This window comes from Ranitomeya variabilis, chromosome 1 (genome assembly GCF_051348905.1).
Source record: "Ranitomeya variabilis isolate aRanVar5 chromosome 1, aRanVar5.hap1, whole genome shotgun sequence".
Classification (NCBI taxonomy): Eukaryota; Metazoa; Chordata; class Amphibia; order Anura; family Dendrobatidae; genus Ranitomeya; species Ranitomeya variabilis.
Window position 1 is genome coordinate 502,060,163 of NC_135232.1, and position 25,789 is coordinate 502,085,951.

The following is a 25,789-nucleotide window of genomic DNA, read 5'->3' on the forward strand; positions in this document are numbered from 1 at the left end:
ACCAAGAGAGGGACTGTATCACCTTGGAAGAAAGGCGAAACAGACGATCCAGGGAAAGCGGATTCTTGTCCCAGGCGGCTAGAAGGGCCAGCTGGAGGGGACGAGAGTGGAACTGAGCATAGGGAACCGCTTCCATTGAAGCGACCATTTTCCCCAGAACCCTCATGGCGAGGCGGAGGGACAGCGGGTTCGGACCCTTCAGCGCCCTGACACCTCACCGAAGAGAAAGGAACTTCTCCTTGGGGAGGAAGACCTGAGCCTGAGAGGTGTCGAATTCCATGCCCAGGAATTCCAAGCGTTGGGTCGGGATCAAGGATGACTTCTGGTAGTTGATTATCCAACCGAGGCGAATGAGCGTGTCCAGAGTAAGCCAGAGGCTCTGGCTGCAATCCCGACGGGACGAACCCTTGATCAAGAGGTCGTTGAGGTAAGGGATTACCAGAATCCCCTTTGAACGTAGAATGGACATGACAGCTGCCATGACCTTCGTGAAGACCCTGGGAGCAGAGGCCAGCCCGAAGGTGAGAGCCGTGAATTGGTAATGATGTTCTTGGATCGCGAACCGGAGAAACTTCTGATGCTGTACGCAAATCGGAACGTGGAGGTACGCATCCCGAATGTCCACGGAACAAAGGAACTCTCCTAGTTCCATGGACGCGACCACCGAGCGTAGTGATTCCATCCTGAAGTGTCGAATCCTGAGATGGCGGTTTAACCGCTTGAGATCCAAAATTGGACGGAGAGAGCCGTCCTTCTTTGGGACCACGAACAGGTTCGAGTAAAAACCTGAAAACCGCTCATGATAAGGAACCGGAACTACGACTCCTGAGGCGAGGAGTGAATCGATGGCCTGGAGAAGCCCTGGGAGATGAGAGGACTGTTTGGGAGGACGAGAGAGCAGGAAACGTCTTTCTGGGGGCGAAGAAAATTCTATCTTGTAGCCCGAAGTGACGATCTCCCTGACCCAAGCGTCGTCGACTACAGATAGCCAAACTTCCGAGAACAGAAGAAGTCGGCCTCCCACCCTGGAAGGATTTCCAGGTGGGGGCGATCCGTCATTTATTGGCAAATCTATGGCCCCGAGATCCAGATGGTTCTTAGCGCTCCAGCGCGGGGGAGGCCTGAAAGAGGGCTTCCTCCGGTCTCCTTGTGAGGAGGAGTGGTCCTGATTGGGGTTTCCTGAGGAGGTGAAGGACCGAAAGGACTGGGGGCCCCTTCTATTGAAAGAATGTTTAGGCTTGGACTGGGGTAAGGAGGTACTCTTACCACCCGTAGCGTCCGAGATCATTTGATCTAGCTGTGTGCCGAAGAGTCTAGCGCCCTGGAAGGGCAGACCAGTGAGGGATTTTTTAGAAGCGGGATCTGTGTTCCAAGCTTTAAGCCACAGTACCCGGCGAATGGCCACAATGTTATTGTTAGCCCTAGCCGAGCAAGCTGCCGCATCAAGGGAGGCATTCATGAGATATTTTCCCGCCAGAGAAATCTGGTCCGCTAAATCAGACAGTTCCTCAGCAGAAGCTGAGACCGAAATGCCTCTGCGCAGGGTTTTGGCCCAGGCTGACACAGCTTTCGCTACCCATGAAGAGGCGAAACTAGGACAAAGAGAGGCTCCGGAAGCCTCAAACGCCGATTTGGCTAAAGACTCGATCTGTCTGTCCGTGGGGTCTTTAAGAGAAGCCGCGTCCGGAATAGACAAAACCGTCTGATAAGATAGTCTGGACACCGGCAGGTCGACCTTAGGAGACTCGGACCATTTGCTGACAAGGTCGGAGTGAAAAGGGTATAAGACATCTAGCCGTTTACTGCCAGGGAAACGCTTACCAGGGTTTTCCCAGTGAGAAGAGGTAGTGTTGTCAAACTCCTTGTGATTAGGAAACACCCTAGAGGGACGTTTAATCCGTTTAAAAGCAATGGAGACGTCCTGAGAGCTTGTCTCGTCCTCCTTAAGATCAAGCGTCTGAATGATAGCTGAAATTAGGCTATCGACCATATCCTGAGCTCCGGAAGTCTGATCTGCATCCGAGTCAGATTCCGACTGAGAGGTTACGTCAGACCCGAGGTCCGCCTGCGAGGAGGGGGAACGGGCAGATAGAAGTATCCTGATGTGGTCTGGGGAACTGGAAGAGGATCTAGATAAGGTCCTTTTTCTGTCTCTTTTGTCCGGTCTGCCTCTGTGAGGGTCTTGGACAGGTGCGAGTGAATCGCCGTGTGAGGCGTTCGTGGCACTGGTGGCATTAGAGAAGCGGGATACGATCAAGTGCCTGGACCGGAGACTGAGACACTTTAGTAAGGTCAGGCAAAAAAAAAAAGAAAAAAAAGACACTGCTGCAATATGCACACCACCCAATAATATATATAACAAAACACACTTTATTGGCATAATAGTAAAAACAGTTAAAATCACTACGCCACTATGGACGACCTGGGTACATGATGTAAATACATATACATACAAATATACAGCCTATCAATATGCCAGTAGAGTAAGAAAATATATAAGATAATACCAGATAATACCAACCTGCCTAGCAGCTCATGGGGTATCTACAGGGCATGATAACTATCTAAGCCCAAAAAGAAGATAGGCTAAATAACCGCAAGGCTACCCATATAATGGTAGCAAGAGAGTCCCCAAGCAATAATATGGAATCATAGACGCTGAAAAGCAGTGATATCATACAAACCGGCCTATAGAGGGACAGACTGAGGTATCCAGGAAGCCTAGTGGACCATAGCCCCACGCGTATCGCCTCCCGAATGAGGCTTCGTCAAGGGAAGTTAGTCTTGAACTTTAGTAAGGTCAGACACTGATTGAGACATTGCAACAGCCCACTCCGGGGGAGGGGGGTGCAGTCATCCCGAGACTTTCTGAGGGCTCTGACACCCCGTGACATGATGGAAGGAACGCAGGATGGGCAGAAAGGAGAAGGCTGACCTGAGGCCCACTTTTTCCTACAGAGGGCGCAGGCGTAATGTATGACCGTAGTGGCAAAGGCCGGAGTGGGGACGGACATAGGTAAGAGATATTACCTTGTCCAGGTGCGGTCGAGAGAGCAGTAGCGCTGAGCCTGGTGACAGGACAGTGACAGTGGTAGCCGCAGGAGTCTGTGCCTGTTTGCCCCGAGAGCCTGCTGTCTCACGCGATGAGGAGACGCTGGCAGGAAGAAGCCAGCTAAAGAGCACGGGCAGTGATGCAGGGCGCCGAAAGAAGGAAAAAATGGCGGGCGCGCGCACGTTTGAATTACAAAGGAGGGAAAAGAAAAAATGCCTGCCGTGCGGCGATAGCGACGCAAGAAACAAGGAGCACTACAGCCCACTCCCTTATTAAACAGAGGCCCTGGTAAGAGATCACTTGCAGGGCGGGAGGGGGTATCATCCAGAGCCCAGTACATGTTGCTTGAAGATTCCCTACCTGAAGTTGAGGAACACATCAGGATCCCTTGTCAGAGTAGAGGGTCCTGGAAGAGGTCCTCCTTCCCGTGCCATGAACTCCGGCGCAGAAGATGGCGTCGACCCCTAAACAGGGGGAGAGGGTCACTGGAAGTGACCGCCGTCTTCCTCTCAGCCCACTCCGAGGAGAGGGAGGGGAAAACGGGCAGGACTAGCCACCGAAAAAGGGTCACCCTGAACACCCGAAAGGGTGACAGGGGACGAAGTCCTGCCCAGCGGGTCCGAGAGGGTCCGATGTGGGTGAAACCACACTGCTCTCTCGGCCGCTCAAAGTGGGGAAAACAGGGTGAAAAAACTGCACCCTGTTACCTTGAAGAAAGTATCTGAAAAAGAAAGGGGAAATGATTAATAACACACAACAAACCCCTGTAAAAGAAATACGGATCTGAGGTTAGATCCAGGTCCGCCTCCTACAGACACTAAGCAAAAACTGAGTTGCCTGGTGCCTGTCGGAGGGTGTATACTGCCGAGGAGGAGCTACTACTTCTTTATTTGCATAGTGTCAGCCTCCTAGCTACAGCAGCATACACCCATGGTTACTTGTGTCCCCCAATGAAGCGAGAAAGAAATAAAAATTAACTCTAATATTATTTAGATAGCACCAGCATTTTCCTCAGGTGATGTGGATATAGTTATGGAGATGGTTAAGGCATATTAGAGTTTTAGGTTTAGAGCACAAACTTGTAATTGAATAAACTATTTTCTTTATTGACATTTGGCACATATATCTAAGGATGCAATTCTGTCACAGCAGAGTGATTCTTTTCTTGTTCTTACAAGGTGAGAAAAGGCAGCCGCTATTACTCCTTACTACAACAAACAGCACTATGAATGACAAAGTTAGGGCTCATGCATGGCGATGTATTAGAGCTCTCCAACAAATGGCAATTCAGACCTTTCCTGTACCATTTGTATGTCTCCAGCAGCTTACACACAAATGGCTTTTCTGATTCATTTTGTATTAATTTAACATGATATAAAGTTTTGCAGCATTCTCCCATAGAAACACCACTTCCTCAATAGAATGCAGTGTCAGATGGAGCCAATATGACAGAGACGTTCCTAAACAATACGCTAGGGCCCTGTATGCTTTTTGTGTTATAGCTCGGGATCGCTCAATGTAAAGAATTGTCTTGTTTATGAGCCTTTAAAGGGAACATGTCATTTGATTTAGCTCCTTGAGTCATGAACCGAATTATTCAAAGCCTGGCTGTGTGAGTGCAAACAGGAATGTGTTACGCAAAAAAAGCTAAATCAAGACAAAATATAGTTAGAAAAGCCAGCCAGGGCATTAGGGAGACCTATTTAGTCCTATGCAGTATGCTATCCAAAACCTGCCAATCAACTGGAGGAGGGCAGGTAGAAGCTGCATCGGACTAGGCTTCTCTCTACAGTGCCAGGCCAGCTTCTCGGACTATGTTCTCTAAAATGCTGCAGTGTATCAGAGTGAATAATAGCTGAATGCAATCACGCAGTCAGACTCGAATTCATGCTGCCCCCTGCAGATTTAGGGTTAAGGCGAGCAGGTAGTGTTCCAAAGCTGGGCGGCCACCAGGAGAAAATTAACTCCTTCTGGAAGTCATTGGCTTTCAGTCATAGGGGTATTACAGTGGCTATAAGCATGCCCCAGAATTTTCAGAGCACGTAATCAAATTGCCAAGCTGTACTTACAGCCACTGCTCACAGTATAGTGAACGGAGATATGAGTGATGATTAACCCCTTCACACCGCAGCCCTTTTTCGCTTTTGCATTTGATTTTCGCTCCCGTTCTTCCCAGAGCCATAACTTTTTTATTTTTCCATCAATATGGCCATGTGAGGGTTTGTTTTTTGCGGGACGAGTTGTACTTTTGAAAGACACCATTGGTTTACCATATGTACTCAAAAACAGGAAAACAATTCCAAGTTCGTCGAAATTGCACAAAAAAGTGCAATTCCACAACTGTTTTTTTATTTTTTTTATTTTTTACCATGTTCACCAAATTCTAAAACTGATCTACCATTATGATACTCAGGTCATCGCAAGTTCATAGATACAAAACATGTATAGGTTGTTTTTTATTTAAATGGTGAAAAAAAAAAATTGTGTCATTTTCTGAGACCCATAGCGTCTCTATTTTTCGTGATCTGGGACTGGGTGAGGGCTTATTTTTTGTGCACTGAGCTGATGTTTTTAATGATACCATTTTGGTGTGTATAAGATCTTTTGATCACCCTTTATTGCATTTTAATGCAATGTTGCGGCGACCAAAAAAAAACAAAACGTAATTCTGGCATTGTCTTTTTTTTCACTACGCCGTTTACCGACCGGATTAATTATTTTTATAGCTTGATAGCTCAGGCAATTCTAAACGCAGCGATAGTAAATATGTGTATTTTTTATTTATTTTTTGTTTTATTTTGAATGGGGCAAATGGGGGTGGGTGATTTGAACTTTTTATATTGTTAATTTTTTTAAATATTTTTAAAAACATTTTATTTTTCTTTTTTTTTCTTTTTGCATGCTTCAATAGTCTCCATGGGAGACTAGAAGCTACAGTTGTCCAAACGCCTCTGCAATACACAGGCGATGATCAGATCGCTTATGTATAGCAGAAATGTTCACTTGCTATGAGCGCCGACCGCTGGGCGACTCACATTGCAATCCAGCACTGGGGTCACCTGCAGACGCCGGGTTGTCATGCCAACCCATCGACCACCCACGGTCATGCGACACGGCTGACGATGGTCGGGATTAGTGACGTGCTTCCAGCGTGATCACATTAAATGCTGCATGTCAGAAATTGGGTTAATAGCCGTGGGTGGATCGCAATTCCACCTGTGGCTGTCAGACGCACATGTCCGCTGTCCAAAACAGCTGACATGTGCTGGTAAAGATGTGGGCTCAGGCCTAAGCCTACATCAAAGGGAGGGACAAGACATGCAGTGTATATTTTAACAGCTGAAACATGCAATAATACCTACTTTTGAGCTTTTCCAGCTGCATTAGAGCTTTGTCTGTGTATTTCTGAGCCTTCTCAAGATATCCTGCTTGCATGGAGTGCATGACTGTCACCTAGTTAACAAACAAGAGTAATATACTATCAATTAGCCCCTAAACATTTTGTCTGATAAATAACAGATATCAATTTCATATGGTCTGCAAGGTATGGTTCTCACTAGTGGGACCCAACTCACTCCTTCAATGAGGGCAACTGGTTGTTTTTTCACAGTTAAAGTGCTGATAAGAGAATGTGCGGCAAGGGTTTAGGACATTAGAACAGTAGAATTTAGATTTGACAATCCCTCAACTATTAGAAGATGAACTGTCTAATAGAGTGGGTAAAAGGAAAAAAAAAAATATACCGTATATATGCCGAGATTTTCAGCACATTTTTTGTGCCGACAATGCCCCCCCTTGGCTTATACATGAGTCATTGTCCCAGGGGGTCGGCGGGGGAGAGGGAGCGGCAGGAGTCGGCGGCTGTCACATCATACTCACCCACTCCTCGCACGATCGCTGCAAGTCCTCCATGCATCACTCTGCTATCCTGCCGAGGCAGCTTCTTCCTGTGTTCAGCGGTCACGTGGTACCCCCCATTAAAGTAATGAATATGGCGTGGAGCGCATATTCATCACCTTAATGAGCGGTACCATGGTGACCGCTGAACACAGGAAGAAGCTGCCGGTACCAGGACAACAGTGATGCAGGGACATGCAGCAACAGCGCGAGCAGGACGGGGGGCGGGGGTTGGGTAACGACGAAGGAGCCACACATACCAGGACAGGGATGAGGGGACAATGCATACCCGGCTTATACTCTACTCAATAAACTTACCCAGTTTTCCGTGGCAAAATTAGGTGCCTCGGCTTATACTTGGATCGGCTTATACTTGAGTATATACGATATCCTTTTTTGTGCTTTTTACATTTGCCCAGTATTTTGTATCAGCATTTGTAAACCAAAGAGATTTGTAAAAATTTGTACCGGTTTCTAACACTTAGACCCAATTCTAGTTTAGCTTTCAAATACTGGACACAATGACCAAAATCCTACTGTGTGAATGAGACCTAAATAATTGTACATTGTAACTGGTGCATGAGAGCACGATTCGGAAACAGTAGAGAAACCTACAGACATGAGCTATGGTGATAGTAATGGTAGGTTCAGATAAGCATCTTTCATAGTCCATATATACGGACCACAATGCCCCAACTGAGGAGTCTCCTGACCCAAACAGCCTCGCATGTGTCTGTAAGTTCGCACCGGGAGAATCACGGTCAGTCCAGGCATTGTGGGCTTGTATACGGCCCATGAAATATGCCCATCTGAACCAGGCCTTTTTCCAATGACAGCAGTACAAATACACATTTTACCATTTCAGCTTACCAGGTAAACCAGAACACACATGTGCTCTTTAGGTAGCCAGTGGAAGAGATCAGCAGAATTGCTGGGTAGAATTTCATCATCATGAAGAGTTGAAATTGTTTGGATGCATTGCTGCAGTTGCTTGAGACATGGCTTCACACTTTTCACCTGCAAGACAGCCATTCAATGTGATATAACAGTGACGGAAGTCCAGTAGCCATTAAGGTCTACAATTGTGACTGACTTTATAATGCCATGGGACATTTACAGTTTTAGACAATACTACCATATAGCAATACTGCAATGTAAGTATTCAGAATCACTTTGATAAGCATCTACTATTTGGATACACTACACACATAAAAACTCTGAAAGTAACAACTTACAAAAAGAAACATTGCACATGTCATATCGGCATTTCAGAAGTTTTACTCCGTGTGGGTGCAGAGACCCCAACCATTCTAATAGACTTCTATAAGCCTGTCTTATGCTAACCCAACACTCCAAGGAAAGCAGGACTCGGCTCTAAGCCTCGGATCCTTCCTATGAGTGACAGAGGATGAAAACTTGAGCAACGGCACAAATGCAGTTAAAGCTTTAAAATAATCACATGACGGTGGCTTCGGACGTCTATGGAGGCAGACGTGTGAAGAGGGAGCTCCAGGGGAAAAATCCCTATACGCGACTTCTACAGCATATTTTGGAGGCCCCTTGCCACATAATCCCCCTTCATCATCCCCTGATGCCATGAGGAACCCCTCCAACCAACTTCCTCCTCATCTCTGTCCCCCAGAACAGCTCCAGCCGGAGTAGGCCTCTGGAGTCCATCAGGCCTAGTGAACAGGAAGGCCCTGCACGGCAGTGAAGAGGCAGACTCCTCCCCTGCCAGATCTTCACTTCAGGAGACTAAGCGCAACAAGCTTCCCACTCCAACCAACCGCAAGGTCAGTGGTCTGGAAAAATCGAGCCCCCGGCTCCAAAGCGGCAATTCTCGGAGGCCTAACCTAAAAAAGTAGTCCCCTAACAACCACTCACATTACCGCGAAATCGCTGTGAAAGAAAAAGGGGAAAAAAAAAAGGGGGAATTAACTCTTTAACGCTCTTCCTATATCGCCCCCCTAATTCATCCACCTGAGGAAAAGGAATTGAAACATCTTTTATTAAATCTCCAGGCTTCCTCAATAAAAGCCTATGGGAAGTAGGTCCGGCCGCTCCCTGTAGGAACCACTACGCCGGCTCCATCCCAAGCGCCCTACAAAACTGACAACAGAGAGCAGAGTCTGTAAAACAACGCTCTTACTCTCACTGTAAAAGGCACACTGTAATTAAACCTCCCTCTTCTGAAAGGTTAACAAAACCAGAAACGCCCCCCTCTCACAGCCCTCACAGAATACCTACTTTTGGACAAGAGTAAAACACTCTCTTAACCTTAGCCACATAAGACTTAACTGTGAGGCATAGCACTAATTGATCAACACCCATTAAAATCTGCTCTGTCAGCATCCATTAACCGCTACCATGAATAACACAAAATCTAAAGGGAGAATTAACCCTCCCACTCCAAAAAAACCACTCTACAGCCAAAAACAGGACAAATCTCTGAGTCGCAGGGACCTAGAGAAATCCAGACCTAGCTCCTTCTCCTCACCCAGGCGCAGATCTAGATCCCCCAGGAGAGACACGCCTCATTCAATGGACTATAGGTCCAACAACAAATCCTTTGATAACAAATTCTCTCCTACAAAAATGGACTCCTCTGCCAGCTTAAAGAGATCTAACCCAGGAGCCACGAATGAGAAACATGATTCTTATGGGAACTATTCAGAAGCGGAGGAGGATGTTGTTTCTAGTGACACATCCCCAATCAATCCCCACAAAAAAGTAAAACAAAATATGACGATCCAGAACCCAACAGGGGCGTCAAATCGGCAGGCTCATACTCACACACACACGTTACAGGCCAAAGCCAACCAGACCAAGAGGATCTAATAAATAAAATAAAAAACATAATGGACGATAAAATAAACTCCCTGGTAAATACAATGAAAAATGAAATAGACTTAAATTTCCAAAAATATTGTGACAAAATCGACAAGATAGACAAACAACTGTCCAGACATGAGGAGAGGCTGAATAAACTGGAACATAGGTCGTCTATCTCTTTTTACGAGCTGGATAGGATCAACTTTGAAATGAAACACCTGCGATCTAAATTGGCAGACCTCGAAGATAGAGGCAGGCGAAATAACCTAAAAATTAGAGGCATATCAGAGGACATACCCCAAGACCAGCTGTCTTCTCACCTCAAAAATATCTTCAAAGCAGCTCTGCCAGACCTCTCAGACCTTGACCTCACGATTGACAGGGCCCACCGGCTGCCCAAACCCCCCAAGGTGTCTGCGGATCTACCTAGAGACACCATTCTAAAACTCCACTTCTTTAAAACCAAAGAGTCCATTCTCAACTATCTTAAGGAAAAAAGAACATTTCCAGAGCCCTATGGAGATTTAAAAGTCTTCCCAGATTTCTCAAAGGAAACCCTAGAAGGCCGCAGAGAATTTAGACCTGTGACTTCAATCCTCAGGGAAAAAGGAATAATCTATAAATGGGGCTTCCCGTTAAAATTATTAATTCCACATCGGGGAAGAATCATTCCGATCCACTCTGTCGAGGATGGCCTAAACTTCGTCAAGTCACTTAACCGTTGAACTACTTCCATCCTATCACTCAGCTGGCCTACTTTTTTCTGTTATCCAATTGTGGGGGTCTCCCTCTTAATTCTAGATGGGACATCTCCCCTATTCCCGTTCACTTTCAGTAACCCCCTCTTTTCTATTTCCAGGTAGTTCTGTTGACCTACTTGTGCAGTTACTGTTTTATTCTACTGTGTTATTTTATCTTTAAGGTTTCACCCAAGAACCGTTGGCTCAAGAACCTCTCAAGAAGAAAGATCTCTGTAGTCTATAGGTTATAACCTTACTTGTTTCAACTCTAATCTTTCCTTTTCAGGTTACCATTACCCCCCAGATTCTAGTGATACCTTCTTCGTCTTCATCTTCTGGGGTATAATACAATGTCATTCAAAATCCTAACATATAACATTAGAGGGCTAAATAGCCCCCAAAAGAGGCACACTCTGTGGAGAGAACTACTTAAATCCCAGGCAGACATTGCCTGCATCCAAGAGACGAAGTTCTTGGCAGGGAATCACCCCTACTTTAGTCACCGCAGTTTCCCTCATATCTTTGAGGCCTGCAACTCAAGTAAAAAAGCTGGGGTGATCACTCTGATCAGGAACTCTGTCCCCTTCGAGGCTCTTGAGGAACATGCTGATACTGGAGGCAGGTATCACATCTTAATTTGTACCATTAATGGTCAGACATGCACTCTAGCGAATTTGTATGCTCCAAACAAAAATCAGATTAGATTCCTTTCTAAAACGCTGAAAAAGATAAATGAAGTCAAGAGAGGCACCTTGATTCTCCTGGGAGACTTCAATATCACCCCAGACAGAATCCTAGATTCCTCATCAAACTCTAGACCTAATTCAGACAACTTAAATTGGTGGCTGGGCAGAAATGAACTTTATGATATCTTCAGATGCCTGAACTCCTCCTCCAAGGAGTTCTCTCACTTCTCCTCAGCCCACAATTCGGCATCCAGGATCGACTTGATCCTATCTGACATTTTTTCCCTGGACAAATTTAAAAAAGTATCCATAGGCGACAGAACGCTATCGGACCACTCCCCCGTTAGTGGTGAAATACTGATTGGCCCTTCCTTAAAAAACGTTAAATTATGGAAATGCAACTCTCATATCCTCCATGATTCCATCCATATTGCCACAATCCAGAATACTTTAACCAACTATTTCAAGGAAAATTCCGCAGAAGCAACCAACCCTCCTAATAACTGGTGCGCCCATAAAGCCGTTATCAGAGGCACTATAATGAATATTTCCGCCAAAATAAAAAGGGAAAAAAGGGAAAAAACTCTGAATTTACAAAAATCTATTCGCACACTCGAAAATACCTTAATAGGCCTCCCCTCCCCCTCACCTAAGATGCAATCCGACCTTCTTTCCCTAAGACAGGAACTTAGGTCCTTAATATTTTCTCCCTATGAAGCCGCCCTCAACTCCTCTAAATTCAAGGTCTATTCGTCCCTGAACAAACCCACCAGATACATGGCCAACAGAATTAAAAAACTAAGGACCCAAAACAAAATAAACAGAATCTCCTCCCTAACAGATGGCACTCCACTAACTCACCCCCAAGACATAGCAAATGAGTTTTCCAAATACTATTCCAAACTCTATAACTTAAATTCAGATCCTACCTCCTCTCCCCCAAAAGAACTAGACATCAGAACATACCTCGCCAACATTAATCTGCCATCCTTAACGAAAGAAGAAACTGAATCACTTTCCGCTCCCTTCTCCATCCCAGAGGTAGAGGATACCATAAACCACCTTAAACCCCACAAATCTCCTGGGCCAGATGGCTTCAATAATGCTTACTACAAAGCCTTCAGCAAAATCCTTGCCCCCCATCTAACAGAGCTGTTTAACCACGCCGCCAAAATAGGATCCTTCCCAAAAGAAATGCTGGAGGCATCTATCATTCTAATCCCCAAACAAACAGGTGACCCCACATCCCCCAATAATTACAGACCGATCTCCCTGTTGAACACAGACATTAAGATCTTTTCAAAAATTCTTGCCAACAGGCTCAGTGATATCCTACCTAACCTTGTAGCGAACGATCAAATGGGGTTTGTCAAAAATAGACAACCCGCTGACGCCACGAGAAGAATTCTGAATTCCATCAAACTTACAAACCTTACTAGATCACCAACAGTACTTATATCCCTAGACGCCGAGAAAGCCTTCGACCGCATCAACTGGCTATTCCTCAAACAGACCCTAATTAAATTTGGCTTCAACAATAACCTTGTCTCCACATTCATGACACTCTACAAGTGTCCCACGGCAAGAGTTATCAGCAACAACCATATCTCGGACGCTTTCCCCATCGGCAACGGCACGAGACAGGGCTGTCCCCTCTCCCCCCTACTCTTCAATCTGGCACTAGAACCCCTGGTGGAGCATATCAGACAAAACCCTTATATAACTGGAATAGCCGCAAACAAGCGCCAGCACAAGATCAGCTTGTTTGCGGACGATATTATCCTGACTCTCACAAACCCGGTATCCTCCACACTAGAAACTCTCAACGAATTAGAGACTTTCTCGGCCCTTTCTAAATTCAAGATCAACAACTCAAAGTCCAACATTCTACCCATACACGTTATCAAAAAGAAATTCAACGTTTAAACACCTCTGTATCATTTAATTGGTGCAGAGAAGAAATCCCTTACTTAGGTGTCATCATCAACAAAAACCTAGAAAAAACAGTCACATCAAATATGAAAAAATTAACTGACTCAATTTTAAAAGACTGCATTTCCTTCAAAGACAGGGACCTGTCCTGGTGGGGGAGAAATTTGGCAATCAAACTATTTACGCTCCCCAAAATCCTATACATCTTTAGATGCATCCCACTCCCCATCTCCACGTCCTACCTGACGGTGATCCAAGCTCATCTGAATAACTCTGTTTTTAACAATAAAAAATCTAGAACAGATACTAGATCTCTATATAAAAAGAAAAACCATGGTGGAATGAGCCTTCCTATCATTCATGCTCACTACCACTCACTTCTTCTTAAACAGAGTGCCCACTGGTTTTCAGACCAAAAAACCCCGGCTTGGTACGACTTGGAGTTGGAAATAAACGAGGGCAAGCCACTCAAATCTTTGATCTTTAAAGCCATAGCTAGCTCCCACCTAAACACCTGTAAATATCCGATATTCCAAGCAATTTCCCTTGCCTGGTCCAGAGTATCCAGATTAGAGGGCCGCAGCCAAAACAGATCCACTCTCCATAAGCTACCTCTCGCATTTATCTACTCATATTTTAACCTACCTCTGCCCCCCTTCTGGGCCGACCTAAAAATTCTAACCCTGGGGGACATTTCGGATGGTCCTAATCTTTTGAATTTTAGCTCCCTAAAGTCCAAATTCAACGCACCCTCGTCCTCCTTCCTTGAATACATTGTATTGAGGGAAAACGTTAAACTTTTTCTAGGCCTCAAACTTAGATTTTCGGAGCCATCTTTAAAAATCTTAACCAACCAAAACCACCGAATATTCTGGGGCCATAAGTTTATTTACGACTGCTTCAATAAAGACACTTCTTTTGTTAAAAATGCTTATATCCTAACCTGGGAGAAGTCCCTAAACTTATCCGCCTCCACAGACGACTGGGAAGAGGCTTTTTCAACCACATACTCCTCCACAATCTCGATGTCCCTTTTAGAATCCCATTTCAAAATTTGTTCCAGATGGTACTACACCCCAACTAGACTCTCACACATAAACCTGTCCATCTCCCCTCTCTGCTGGAGAAATTGCGGACACAGGGGTGAGTTGCTACACATTTTCTGGAACTGCCCCATTGCTACTACCTTCTGGTCAAACATCTCCTCGATAATCGCCAAACTTCCAGGCCCTTCAGTCACCCTTTCTCCCCAACTAGCTCTCCTCTCATTGGACACCCACCTCCTAGACAGTTCTCTGGTAAAAATAATCTTACACCTATGCATGGTCGCCAAAAACTCCATAGCATACCACTGGAAAAACACGACCCTCCCCAATGAAACCATTATAATTAAATTAATGTCCCAACATAGGGACCTCGAACTCAAATTCGCTTTATCCAATAACGAGTTTAGCGAGTTCTACCAGAAATGGTATAAGTGGGACCAGTTTTTTCCTCCTTGAATATCTGCTGCTACCTCAACTCACTTTCACTACCATAAGGTAACACAAGATGGCGCCTGCCTCAGACCTAATTCCTTTCTGATAGCATTTCTGCCTCGCCTGGGAGCTCTCTACTTATATAGCCTCTGCACTAATCTTGCTGTTAGAATTAACAGTCCGTCCAAGGGACATAACCCTTGCTTTTCATGAGCCAAAGTATGCCTAGCTCAAGGGCTTAACCCTTGCACTATAAAAGTTAAAATGTACCTAATCCATTTTTTCCTGTTCCTGTTTACGTTATACATTATATTTTATATAACGAACAGTTATTAGACAGTTTGTTCCAAGGGCTGCGTCCCTTGCTTCATTAAGGCTTATTGTTGCCTCTCCGCACTTTATTGTGTGATTTGTTTGTTTTACTCCACTTATTTTTCCTGTCCACCCTTACCCCCTCCCCCTCCCTCCCCCCCCCACCCCTCTTTTTCCTCCCCTGTTCCTCATACTTGTTAAAAAACAATAAAGCTTTGGAAAACAAAATAATCACATGACATTTATCGCCAATAAAAATGCTAAATAATACATGATAGTTGATAATGCTATTTAAGTAACCAGATGCCCCTTGTGTTCAGCAATCTTAGGCTAGGTTCACATTGCGTTAGTGGGTGATCGCTAACGGACAGCGTTGCACGGCGAAAATGTCGCAATTAACGCCGTGCAACGGGTCCGTTAGCGCACCCATTGACAGCAATGTAAATTTTGCCTGTAGCGCATCACTAGCGCGTGCCTTTTTCGGCTCGCGCTAGCGATGTGCCGTTCTTTTGCAGCGCGCCTCGGACGCTGCTTGCAGCGTCCGCGGCGCGCCCGAGGTCCGTTCCCCGCTCTCGCAGATCGGGGATCTGCGAGAGCGGGGACGTTAGCGCGACCCCTGAACGCGGCCCCTACAAAAACATTGCGTTAGCGCAATCCGCAAGCGCTAGCGCTAAACGGATTGCCCTAACGCAATGTGAACCTAGCCTTAGAAATAAGCAAGTCTGAACTTTTAATATGATGTGATTTGCAGCATATTACAACCCCGCAGACGCTACATGAAAACAGCCTAGTGGGGTTAGTTCTTTCAATCATACCTGTCCTGCATCCAAATAATGTGTGACTTGTAGTACCAAGAAGAAAACCCGTAACGACTCTTTCTGGATTGGATTGCCCTGCCAATTCTCCACAATCTGTCCACACAAAGTCAGCAGGGGGTGTACTTCTTGTAGCTTCCGCTCCATCAGCAGAAGCTATGGAGAGAATTGAGAAAGGACTTGTCATTAGACGGGATTGGATTATTTGTCATGTCATGTTGTTTACATTATAAGAAAAGGATTTTAGCATTCTAGTTGTAACGTAGTATGGCACAACTACCAAACTTTTACAGATTATAGTTTTGGTCATATTCTATTACCGATACTACACTGAGTAGTCAGTTTTTTATAAATCCACCAAATGGTTCCAGAGATCATAGTCTTATGCATTGCCATTTTTTATGGTCATCACAAGGGGGTGACAATCAGAATTCTGGGGGGGGATGTAAAATATTAGCACTAACTGGCCACTTCATCTGGTGACAGGTCCTCTTAGGGTACCGTCTCACAAAACGATTTACCAACGATCACGACCAGCGATACGACCTGGCCGTGATCGTTGGTAAGTCGTTGTGTGGTCGCTGGGGAGCTGTCACACAGACAGCTCTCCAGCGACCAACGATGCCGAGGTCCCCGGGTAACCAGGGTAAACATCGGGTTACTAAGCGCAGGGCCGCGCTTAGTAACCCGATGTTTACCCTGGTTACTGTCGTAAATGTAAAAAACAAACAAACAGTACATACTCACATTCCGGTGTCCGTCAGGGTCCCTCGCAGTCTGCTTCCCGCTCTGACTGAGTGCCGCCGTAAAGTGAAAGCAGATCACAGCGGTGACGTCACCGCTGTGCTCTACTTACTTTCCGGCCGGCCGGCAGTCAGAGCAGGAAGCAGACTGCGAGGGACCCTGACGGACACCGGAATGTGAGTATGTACTGTTTTTTTTTTTTTACATTTACGACAGTAACCAGGGTAAACATCGGGTTACTAAGCGCGGCCCTGCGCTTAGTAACCCGATGTTTACCCTGGTTACAAGCGAACGCATCGTTGGATCGGTGTCACACACACCGATCCAACGATGACAGCGGGAGATCCAGCGACGAAAGAAAGTTCCAAACGATCTGCTACGACGTACGATTCTCAGCAGGGTCCCTGATCGCTGCTGCGTGTCAGACACAGCGATATCGTATGGATATCGCTGGAACGTCACGGATCGTACCGTCGTAGCGGCAAAAGTGCCACTGTGAGACGGTACCCTTAACAGGTGAAAGGAAATCTGGGTAATCACAGATCTAAAAACACCGCTGTCCACTTAGGTAATTATTTAATCACAATAACTGATAACTTTTCAACCCATTGAAAACCATTAAATTCGACTGCAGCTATGACTTACTAAAGCTGAATATACATTGAACATTACAATTTGGTGATCATCTGCACAGTAAGATCCTATAGAGACCTTGGTATAGTTTAGAAGAGCGACACTATCACATTTTGCTTGAGGACCAAATCATCGACACCTACCAACCTTGACGTCCAGTGGAATAAGACTATCCAAATTCATTAGTTTGCTGTCACTCTGACTGCAGACTTGTAAATCCTCACACAGTGCACTGTGAAGATTCTCTGGTACAGTGGTCACGTGACCATGGAGTATGTGATTTGCATACCTCTGGCCACATTCCAACTAGACTGTATGCAGCCTAGCTCAACACACTTGCATTGAGCAAGGTCACGTCCATCTAGTAAGACTGTCGGGGAGTACGCATATCGTATATGCATGGTCACATGAACGCCACAAAATCCTCAGAGTGCAGTGCAGTCAATGTGAGGATTCACACGTCTGCAGTCACAGAGCGACCAAAAATTTGTGGCTTGAGACTGGACAACCCCTTTAAAATTGTGCACCCTTAATAAATTTGGTGCATCTTCGGGCCGCCCATGCAGCAGCATCTGAAATGTGCACCAGCATGAGCTAGAGTAGATTTCTGCTACTTTTTGTGTAAATTATAGTAAATGTACAAGACTGTGGGTGGCCATGGCCCTCTGCTAACCATACACATGAAAACCCTGCCTTCTGTCTCGCATAGCCTCAAATTTGCGGTGGGGAATAAGCCACCATCTCCTGCATGAAGTAGGAATTGAGCATTCCTGATCCCTCTCTCGTCTGAAGAGTCAAGGGGCCTATATACACAAGGAATAGTCCGCAGCTTTCGCGAAAAGAAATTCTACAATATTTTAAACTTCACATTTTCATTTTAGTGTGACAAATAATTTCTATTCAGAGGATTTGCAATAAACCGACTAAACTCATTCAAGCTAGGAATGAGGATATAAGAAAATATCTGACCAGAAAATGCTAGCTTACCATTCCTTTACTCAGCAAGAATAAGGCTCTGAAAAACAAAAAACAAAATATGGTCAGCATTAATAGAGACCCATTGTTACACAGCTAATATCAATTATTTACCCCAGGTATATGGATGATGGGGAAAAAAAAGGAATAGAAAAATACAACTGTGCACAAAAGGAGTAATGCTTCTATACATAATAGTGTGCTTTATATTTAGCCAAAAAAGTTTGGGTCACAGCAACAAAAACCTAATGGAACAACAATAAAATTAAAAATCAATATAAAAATAAAATGAGTGGTGGGGGGGGGGAATACACTTGTCAAGACATTCATATACATAAAAGATGACCATTTCAGAAACAAAGGAAGAATTTTTCAACAGGATAAATATATTATCTTTCCTTACAGGACATCATGAATCCTATGCAATTGTAAAAAATTTGTACAGCGCTGGAAATGCTGCTATTAAGGAGACACCAGAGTCGCAATGTGCTAAACTAAACACAATACTGAAAATGAAAGCACAGTAAGGGTAAGATCACACAGGACGTTTTTGCTGCGTTTTTTTATGCTAATTTTCAGCTGCTTTTTACAGTACCAGCAAAGCCTATGAGATTTCAGAAATTTCATGCAGACACATTGGTTTTTTGTGTGTTCAGTATTTTGTGCTTTGCTGCGTTTTTTGGACATAGAGCATGTCACTTCTTTCAGCGTTTTTACTGCTTTTTTTTCAGAATTTTTCACCCATTGACTTGAATGGGTGTTGAAAAAAAGCAAGAAAAACTAAGCAAAATAAGCAAGAAAAACACAGGTATCATTATTTGCTGCGTTTTTGCTGCTGAAAATTCAAGGAAATTCAAGGATAGCATGGACAAAGAAAAAAAACGCACCAAAAAAAACGAACCTAAACCTGCGTTTTTGACACAGCTTATTTCCTGCCAAGAAGATCAGGCTTTGCTGCAGGAAAAAAAAGCAAAAACGCCCTGTGTGAACTTACCCTAATGAGGAGAGATGCTCCAGTCTATGCCAATGTGTCTCTGCCATGGATTCCTCTTCGCTCTGGATTTAAGAAAAACCTCAACTCAAACTATAAAATACCCCCTTCAATCAACAATGGTGGCCATTTATAGGGCGTTTTAATACCTTCCTGGGAAGGCGTATGCATGTGTGGAGGGATCTTAGGGGCTGAACACGCTCCATACATGGCTGATGTTTATTCCATTTTAATAGAATGCCGGTGCTAGGACACATTAGCTCCCATCAGCGCCAGATGATTTGATCATGGGGGACTGATGAGTTAGTACCGCAGCTCTCATTTTAGTACTTGGTCATAAGACAAACTGCTGTCTATGGAGCTCGGCCTATTTACGGATATGCCATAGTATTGCAGCATATAGTACAAGAGATCAAACAATAGCAGATTCAAGTCCCCTAAGGAAACTAAAACAAACGTTTATAAAAATCTAAATATATTTTAAGAAGTTCAAAAGCCCTCAGAAGTTAATGTAGAGGGAAAGCTCATCCCCCTTAGCCCTCTCGGCCCACACAATCCCCCTGAGCCCTCTCCAGTAAGCTTCCTGCTTGATCCTCTTGCCTGTCCCTCCATGCAGGGACAGGAAAAACACCAAGGGAGGTGGGTGGGGAGGGGCCTTTTAACCTCTCGTGTGTTTCCTGTCCCTGTAAGGAGGAGGAGGACGACGGCCTCCATAGTGCAGTCCAGAGGGACTTCAAGGAAATAAAAGTTATGGCTCTTGAAAGACCATTAACCCCTTCAAGTCGCGGCCCTTTTTCGTTTTTGTGTTTTCGTTTTTCGCTCCCCTCCTTCCCAGAGCCATAACTTTTTTATTTTTCTGTCAATATGGCCATGTGAGGGCTTATTTTTTGCGGGACGAGTTGTACTTTTGAACGACATCATTGGTTTTAGCATGTCGTGTACTAGAAAACGGGAAAAAAATTCCAAGTGCGGTGAAATTGCAAAAAAAGTGCAATCCCACACTGGTTTTTTGCTTGGCTATTTTGCTAGGTTCACTAAATGCTAAAACTGACCTGCCATTATGATTCTCTAGGTCATTACGAGTTCATAGACACCTAACATGACCAGGTTATTTTTTATCCAAGTGGTGAAAAAAAATTCCAAACTTTGCTTAAAAAAAAAAAAAAAAAAAAAGTGCCATTTTCCAATACCCGTAACGTCTCCATTTTTCGTGATCTGGGGTCGGGTGAGGGCTTATTTTTTGCGTGCTGAGCTGGCGTTTTTAATGATACCATTTTGGCGCAGATATGTTCTTTTGATCGCCCGTTATTGCATTTTAACGCAATGTCGCGGCGACCAAAAAAACGTAATTCTGGCGTTTCGGATTTTTTTCTCGCTACGCTGTTTAGCGATCAGGTTAATGCTTTTTTTTAATTGATAGATCGGGCGATTCTGAACGCGGCTATACCAAATATGTGTAGGTTTTGTTTTTTTTTTATTGTTTTATTTAGGATGGGGCGAAAGGGGGGTGATTTAAACTTTTATATTTTTAATATTTTTTTCACATTTTTAAAAACTTTTTTTTCCCACTTTTGCCATGCTTCTATAGCCTCCATGGGAGGCTAGAAGCAGGCACAGCCCGATCGGCTCTGCTACATAACAGCGATCATCAGATCGCTGTTATGTAGCTCAAATGCAGGTGTGCTGTGAGCGCCGACCACAGGGGGGCGCTCACAGCCACCGGCGATCAGTAACCATAGAGGTCTCAAGGACCTCTATGGTTACCTTCCTGACTCATCGCCGACCCCCGATCATGTGACGGGGGTCGGCGATGACGTCATATCCGGCCGCCCGGCCGGATGCGGTAGTTAAATGCCGCTGTCTGAGTTTGACAGCGGCATTTAACAGGTTAATAGCGGCGGGTGAATAGCGATTTCACCCGCCGCTATTGCGCGCACATGTCAGCTGTTCAAAACAGCTGACATGTCGCGACTTTGATGTGCGCTCACCGCCGGAGCGCACATCAAAGCAGGGGATGCGACATGCGCAGTACATGTACGGCGCATGTCGCGAAGGGGTTAAGGAAAAATATTAAAAGCACAAAAAGGAGATTTTTGTTTACTTACCGTAAAATCTTTTTCTCCGAGCCACTCATTGGGGGACACAGGACCATGGGTGTATGCTTGCTGCCACTAGGAGGACACTAAGTAGACAGAAAATTTAACTCCTCCTCTGCAGTATACACCCCTTCACTGGATACAATTTCAACCAGTTCGGTAGTAAAGCAGTAGGAGCATGAACAAAGACAACTATGTCAAAACCAAAGAAGTAACAACAAGCCAAAACAGGCTAACAGGGTGGGTGCTGTGTCCCCCAATGAGTGGCTCGGAGAAAAAGATTTTACGGTAAGTAAACAAAAATCTCCTTTTCTCCTACGCCTCATTGGGGGACACAGGACCATGGGACGTACAAAAGCAGTCCCTGGGTGGGGAGCAATATGCTAATACCCCATGTACCACTGGCTTACGGCTTAAGGAACTGCCGCTTGCAGAATGCGCCTGCCAAGGGCGGCGTCTGCAGAAGAAATAGAATGAATGTGGTAATGCTTGGTAAAAGTGTGCAAACTGGACCACGTCGCAGCCTTGCAGACCTGCTGTGCCGACGCCTGATGCCGAATGGCCCACGAGGCGCCCACCGACCGAGTAGAATGAGCCTTGATCCCAGCTGGGATAGGCACACCCTTGACACGATAGGATTCTTGAATGGCTGACCGAATCCATTTTGCCAGAGTGGCTTTTGAAGCAGGAGAACCCCTCCTGGGCCCCTCTGGAAGTACGAACAGGACGTCTGACGTACGAAAGGGAGCCGTCCTCGAGACGTACCGACGAAGAGCTCTCACCACATCAAGAGTGTGTAGAGCCTTCTCGATGCGATGAACAGGTGTTGGGCAGAACGAAGGTAAAACAATCTCCTCATTGAGGTGGAAAGAGGAGACGACCTTGGGCAAAAAGGTGGGAGAGGTCCTCAATACCGCCTTGTCCGGATGAAAAATTAGAAAGGGAGGGCGGCAGGAGAGCGCAGCCAACTCCGAGACCCGTCTGATGGACGTGACGGCTACCAGGAAGACTACCTTCCAAGAAAGGAAGGTTAAAGAAACGTCCTGCAGTGGTTCGAAGGGAGCCTCCTGAAGAGCTCCGAGAACTAAGTTGAGATCCCACGGATCTAAGGGTGACTTGTAGGGAGGCGCCACACGGGAGACTCCCTGGAAAAAAGTTTTCACCGGCAACCTATTGGCAATCTTCCGCTGGAAAAGAACTGACAATGCCGAAACCTGACCCTTTAGGGAGCTAAGGGCAAGTCCCGACTCTAGTCCGGACTGAAGAAACTCCAGTATGGAAGGGACAGAAAATACTAGAGGAGACCGTCCCTGTGCCTCGCACCATGAGAAAAAAATTCGCCAGGTACGGTGATAACTACGCATGGAAACAGGTTTCCTAGCTCTGATCATGGTGGAGGACACCCTGGGAGAAAAACCCGCTTGGCCTAGAATCCAGGACTCAACAGCCAGGCCGTCAAAGACAGGGCCCTTGAGTTCTGATGGAAAATTGGGCCCTGTGAAAGAAGATCCGTGCGATCTGGAAGACGCCAAGGGACGTCGGTTACCAGCTGAACCATTTCGGCGTACCATGCCCGACGCGGCCAGTCTGGCGCGACGAGAATCACTGGTACCCCCTCTGTCCTGATCTTTTTGATGACCCTCGGTAGTAGGGGAAGAGGAGGAAAAATGTACGGGAGTCGGAATTGGCGCCAAGGCAGGACCAGGGCGTCTACTCCGAGGGCCCGTGGGTCGAGGGACCGAGCAAGGAACTGAGGAACCTTGTTGTTCATCCTGGAAGCCATAAGATCCACATCCGGGGTCCCCCAGCGATGGCAAATCTGCTGGAAGACCTCCGGGTGGAGGGACCACTCTCCGGAGGCGATGCCCTGGCGGCTGAGGAAGTCCGCCGCCCAATTTTCCACACCTGGAATGTGGATCGCCGAGATGGACAAATGGTTCGACTCCGCCCAATGGAGGATGTGAGACACCTCGAGCATGGCCGTCCTGCTGCGAGTTCCGCCCTGACGATTGATATACGCCACGGCCGTGGCGTTGTCGGACTGGATTCTGACTGGATGACCTGCCAGAAGACGGTGAAACTGGTACAATGCTAGCCTGATAGCTCGAATCTCGAGGATATTGATGGCAAGGCGAGACTCTTGAGCGGACCACCGCCCCTGGGCTGTGTGATGGTTGAAGACCGCTCCCCAGCCTATGAGACTGGCATCGGTGGTCACCACCAGCCACCGTACTGGGAGAAAGGACCTTCCCTGAGTTAGGGAGGACTTCAGCGTCCACCACCTGAGGGTCTTCCTGACCCGAGGGGACAGGATGAATCGGCGATCGAGGGAGGACGGGTTGCCGTCCCAAGCCGACAATAGTGCATGTTGCAGGGGACGGAGGTGAAACTGCGCAAATGGGACCGCTTCCATGGCCGCTACCATCTGCCCGAGAACTCGCATGCTGGCGCGAATGGAGTGGGATACTGGGCGAGAAAGACGCTGGGCTCCCTGCTGCAAGGCCAAAACCTTGTCTTGAGGGAGTATGACCAGACCGCGGGAAGTGTCTAGTATCATCCCCAGGAAGGAGATTTGTTGAGCCGGAATTGGAGAAGATTTTTCGTAATTTATCTTCCATCCCAGACGAGAAAGAGTATCCACCGTGAGAACGACGGACTCTTCGCACGCCGGGTAGGAAGGACCCTTTATCAGTAGATCGTCCAAGTACGGAATTACCACCACTCCCCTGGAATGAAGAATGGCCATGGCAGCCGCCATGACCTTCGTGAAAACTCTGGGGGCGGTGGCGAGACCGAAGGGCAAGGCCACAAATTGGAAGTGTTCCCCGCAAAAGGCGAAGCGAAGGAACTGCTGATGCGGAGGGAAAATCGGTATGTGCAGGTAGGCATCCTTGATGTCTATGGATGCCAGGAATTCTCCCTTTTCCATAGACGCGACCACAGAACGGAGGGATTCCATCCTGAAGTGTCTGATTTTTATGAATCTGTTTAGTAGCTTCAGGTCTAGGATCGGACGAAGTGATCCGTCCTTCTTTGGAACCACGAACAGATTCGAATAGAAACCCTTGAATCTTTGTTCTAGGGGGACCGGAATGATGACTCCGTCCCTTTGTAGTGCCCGTATTGCCTGGAGAAACGCTGTGGTCTTTGACCTTTGAGGGCAAGATTGGAAGAAGCGTGTAGGGGGGAGGGAGGAAAATTCTATTTTGTATCCGGTGGACACCAGCTCTCTGACCCACTCGTCGGAAACGACTGAGAGCCAGGTCTGATGGAACAAAAGTAGACGTCCGCCTACTTTGTCGGAGTCCACCGGATGGAGCAAGGAGTCATTGGGCGGAGGATCCCTGTGATGCGGATCCCTTAGATCCGGGAGGTTTAGGCCTGGGTCTCCAGTTACGATTAGGTCTGTAAGAGACCTGGGTGCCTCGGCCACCGCGCGAACCCCGTCCTGATGCGGGGGTAGGAGATGAGGAAGACCAGTTGGAATTGGGCCGAAACGGCCGAAATGGAGGTTGCTGCTGGTACCGAAAGGGCCGGGTAGGCTTTTGCTGGGGGAGAAATTTACTTTTCCCTCCGGTAGCATCCGAGATCATTTGGTCCAATTTTTCTCCAAATAACCGACCCGCCTGGTAAGGCAGGGCTGTTAGAGAGCGTTTAGAAGCCGAATCTGCTCGCCAATCCCTGAGCCACAGGGCTCTCCTGATGGAGATTGCATTGGCGGCTGCCTGTGCAGCGCAATTAGCTGCGTCCATAGAGGCGTTGACTATGAAATCTCCGGCCTGCGCTATCTGGTTAACCAGGATGCTGGCTTCTGGAGGTAAATCACTGGCTTGGATGTTAGAGGAAAGAGTCTCAGTCCAAGAGACCATAGCCTTAGCCACCCAAGAGGCGGCGAAGGATGGGAAGAGAGACGCTCCTGTGGCCTCGAAGGCGGAACGAGCCAGATAATCAATCTGGCGATCGGAGGGATTCTTAACGGAGGAACCGTCCGAAAGAGACAGGATGGTCTTGGACGCGAGGTGTGACACAGCAGGGTCCACCGAGGGAGACTGTAGCCAGTCTTTGACTAATTCCCGAGAAAAGGGGTATTTGGCCTCTATGAATTTTTGCCCTATGAAGCGTTTATCTGGGCGATCCCTATGTTTTTGTACAACCTCTTTGAAGTGAGGGTGAGTGACAAAAACCTTTTTAACCCGTTTAGTTTTTTTGAAAGACACCGCGTGTTCGGGTTCCGATGCGGAGTCCTCAGTCACCTTCAGGGTCTGATTTACCGCCTCAATGAGAGAGTCGAGAGACTCCTGGGAGGAGGGGGGTTCCTGAACGTAGGAAATGTCGGACTCATATTCAGAGTCATCCGATTTAGGAGAAGGGGACCGGGAAGCAGAGCTTGCGGGTACTGAAGGGCCCGCTAGCTGATGGTCAGGGGATGAAACGTGAACACGTTTTCTAGAGCCCCGGGTGGAAAGTGACCGGTTACGCCCCCTGCTGGTAGACGACTCCATATCGTCGTCTGAATCCTCCATGGTCCGACCTGGAGGGGGGCCCCGGAGGGAGTCAATTGCCCTGGCTAGGGAAGCCACAGATCGTGACAGAGAGGTTGCCCACT

General features: G+C 46.5%; 2 protein-coding genes across 2 annotated transcripts in view; one reads left to right on the plus strand and one right to left on the minus strand.

Annotated features, from left to right (window-relative positions):
• SUGP1 (SURP and G-patch domain containing 1) overlaps positions 1 to 25,789 on the plus strand; it is a 230,459-nt gene that overhangs the window by 85,882 nt on the left and 118,788 nt on the right. The gene's annotated exons all lie outside the window — the stretch shown is intronic.
• MAU2 (MAU2 sister chromatid cohesion factor) overlaps positions 1 to 25,789 on the minus strand; it is a 120,252-nt gene that overhangs the window by 72,914 nt on the left and 21,549 nt on the right. Inside the window, exons 6-9 of the mRNA XM_077252439.1 lie at positions 18,109 to 18,136; positions 15,745 to 15,900; positions 7,820 to 7,966; positions 6,415 to 6,505 (exon numbers count right to left, since the gene is read on the minus strand). Coding sequence (XP_077108554.1) covers positions 6,415 to 6,505; positions 7,820 to 7,966; positions 15,745 to 15,900; positions 18,109 to 18,136 — 422 coding nt within the window. The remainder of the gene's footprint in view (positions 1 to 6,414; positions 6,506 to 7,819; positions 7,967 to 15,744; positions 15,901 to 18,108; positions 18,137 to 25,789) is intronic.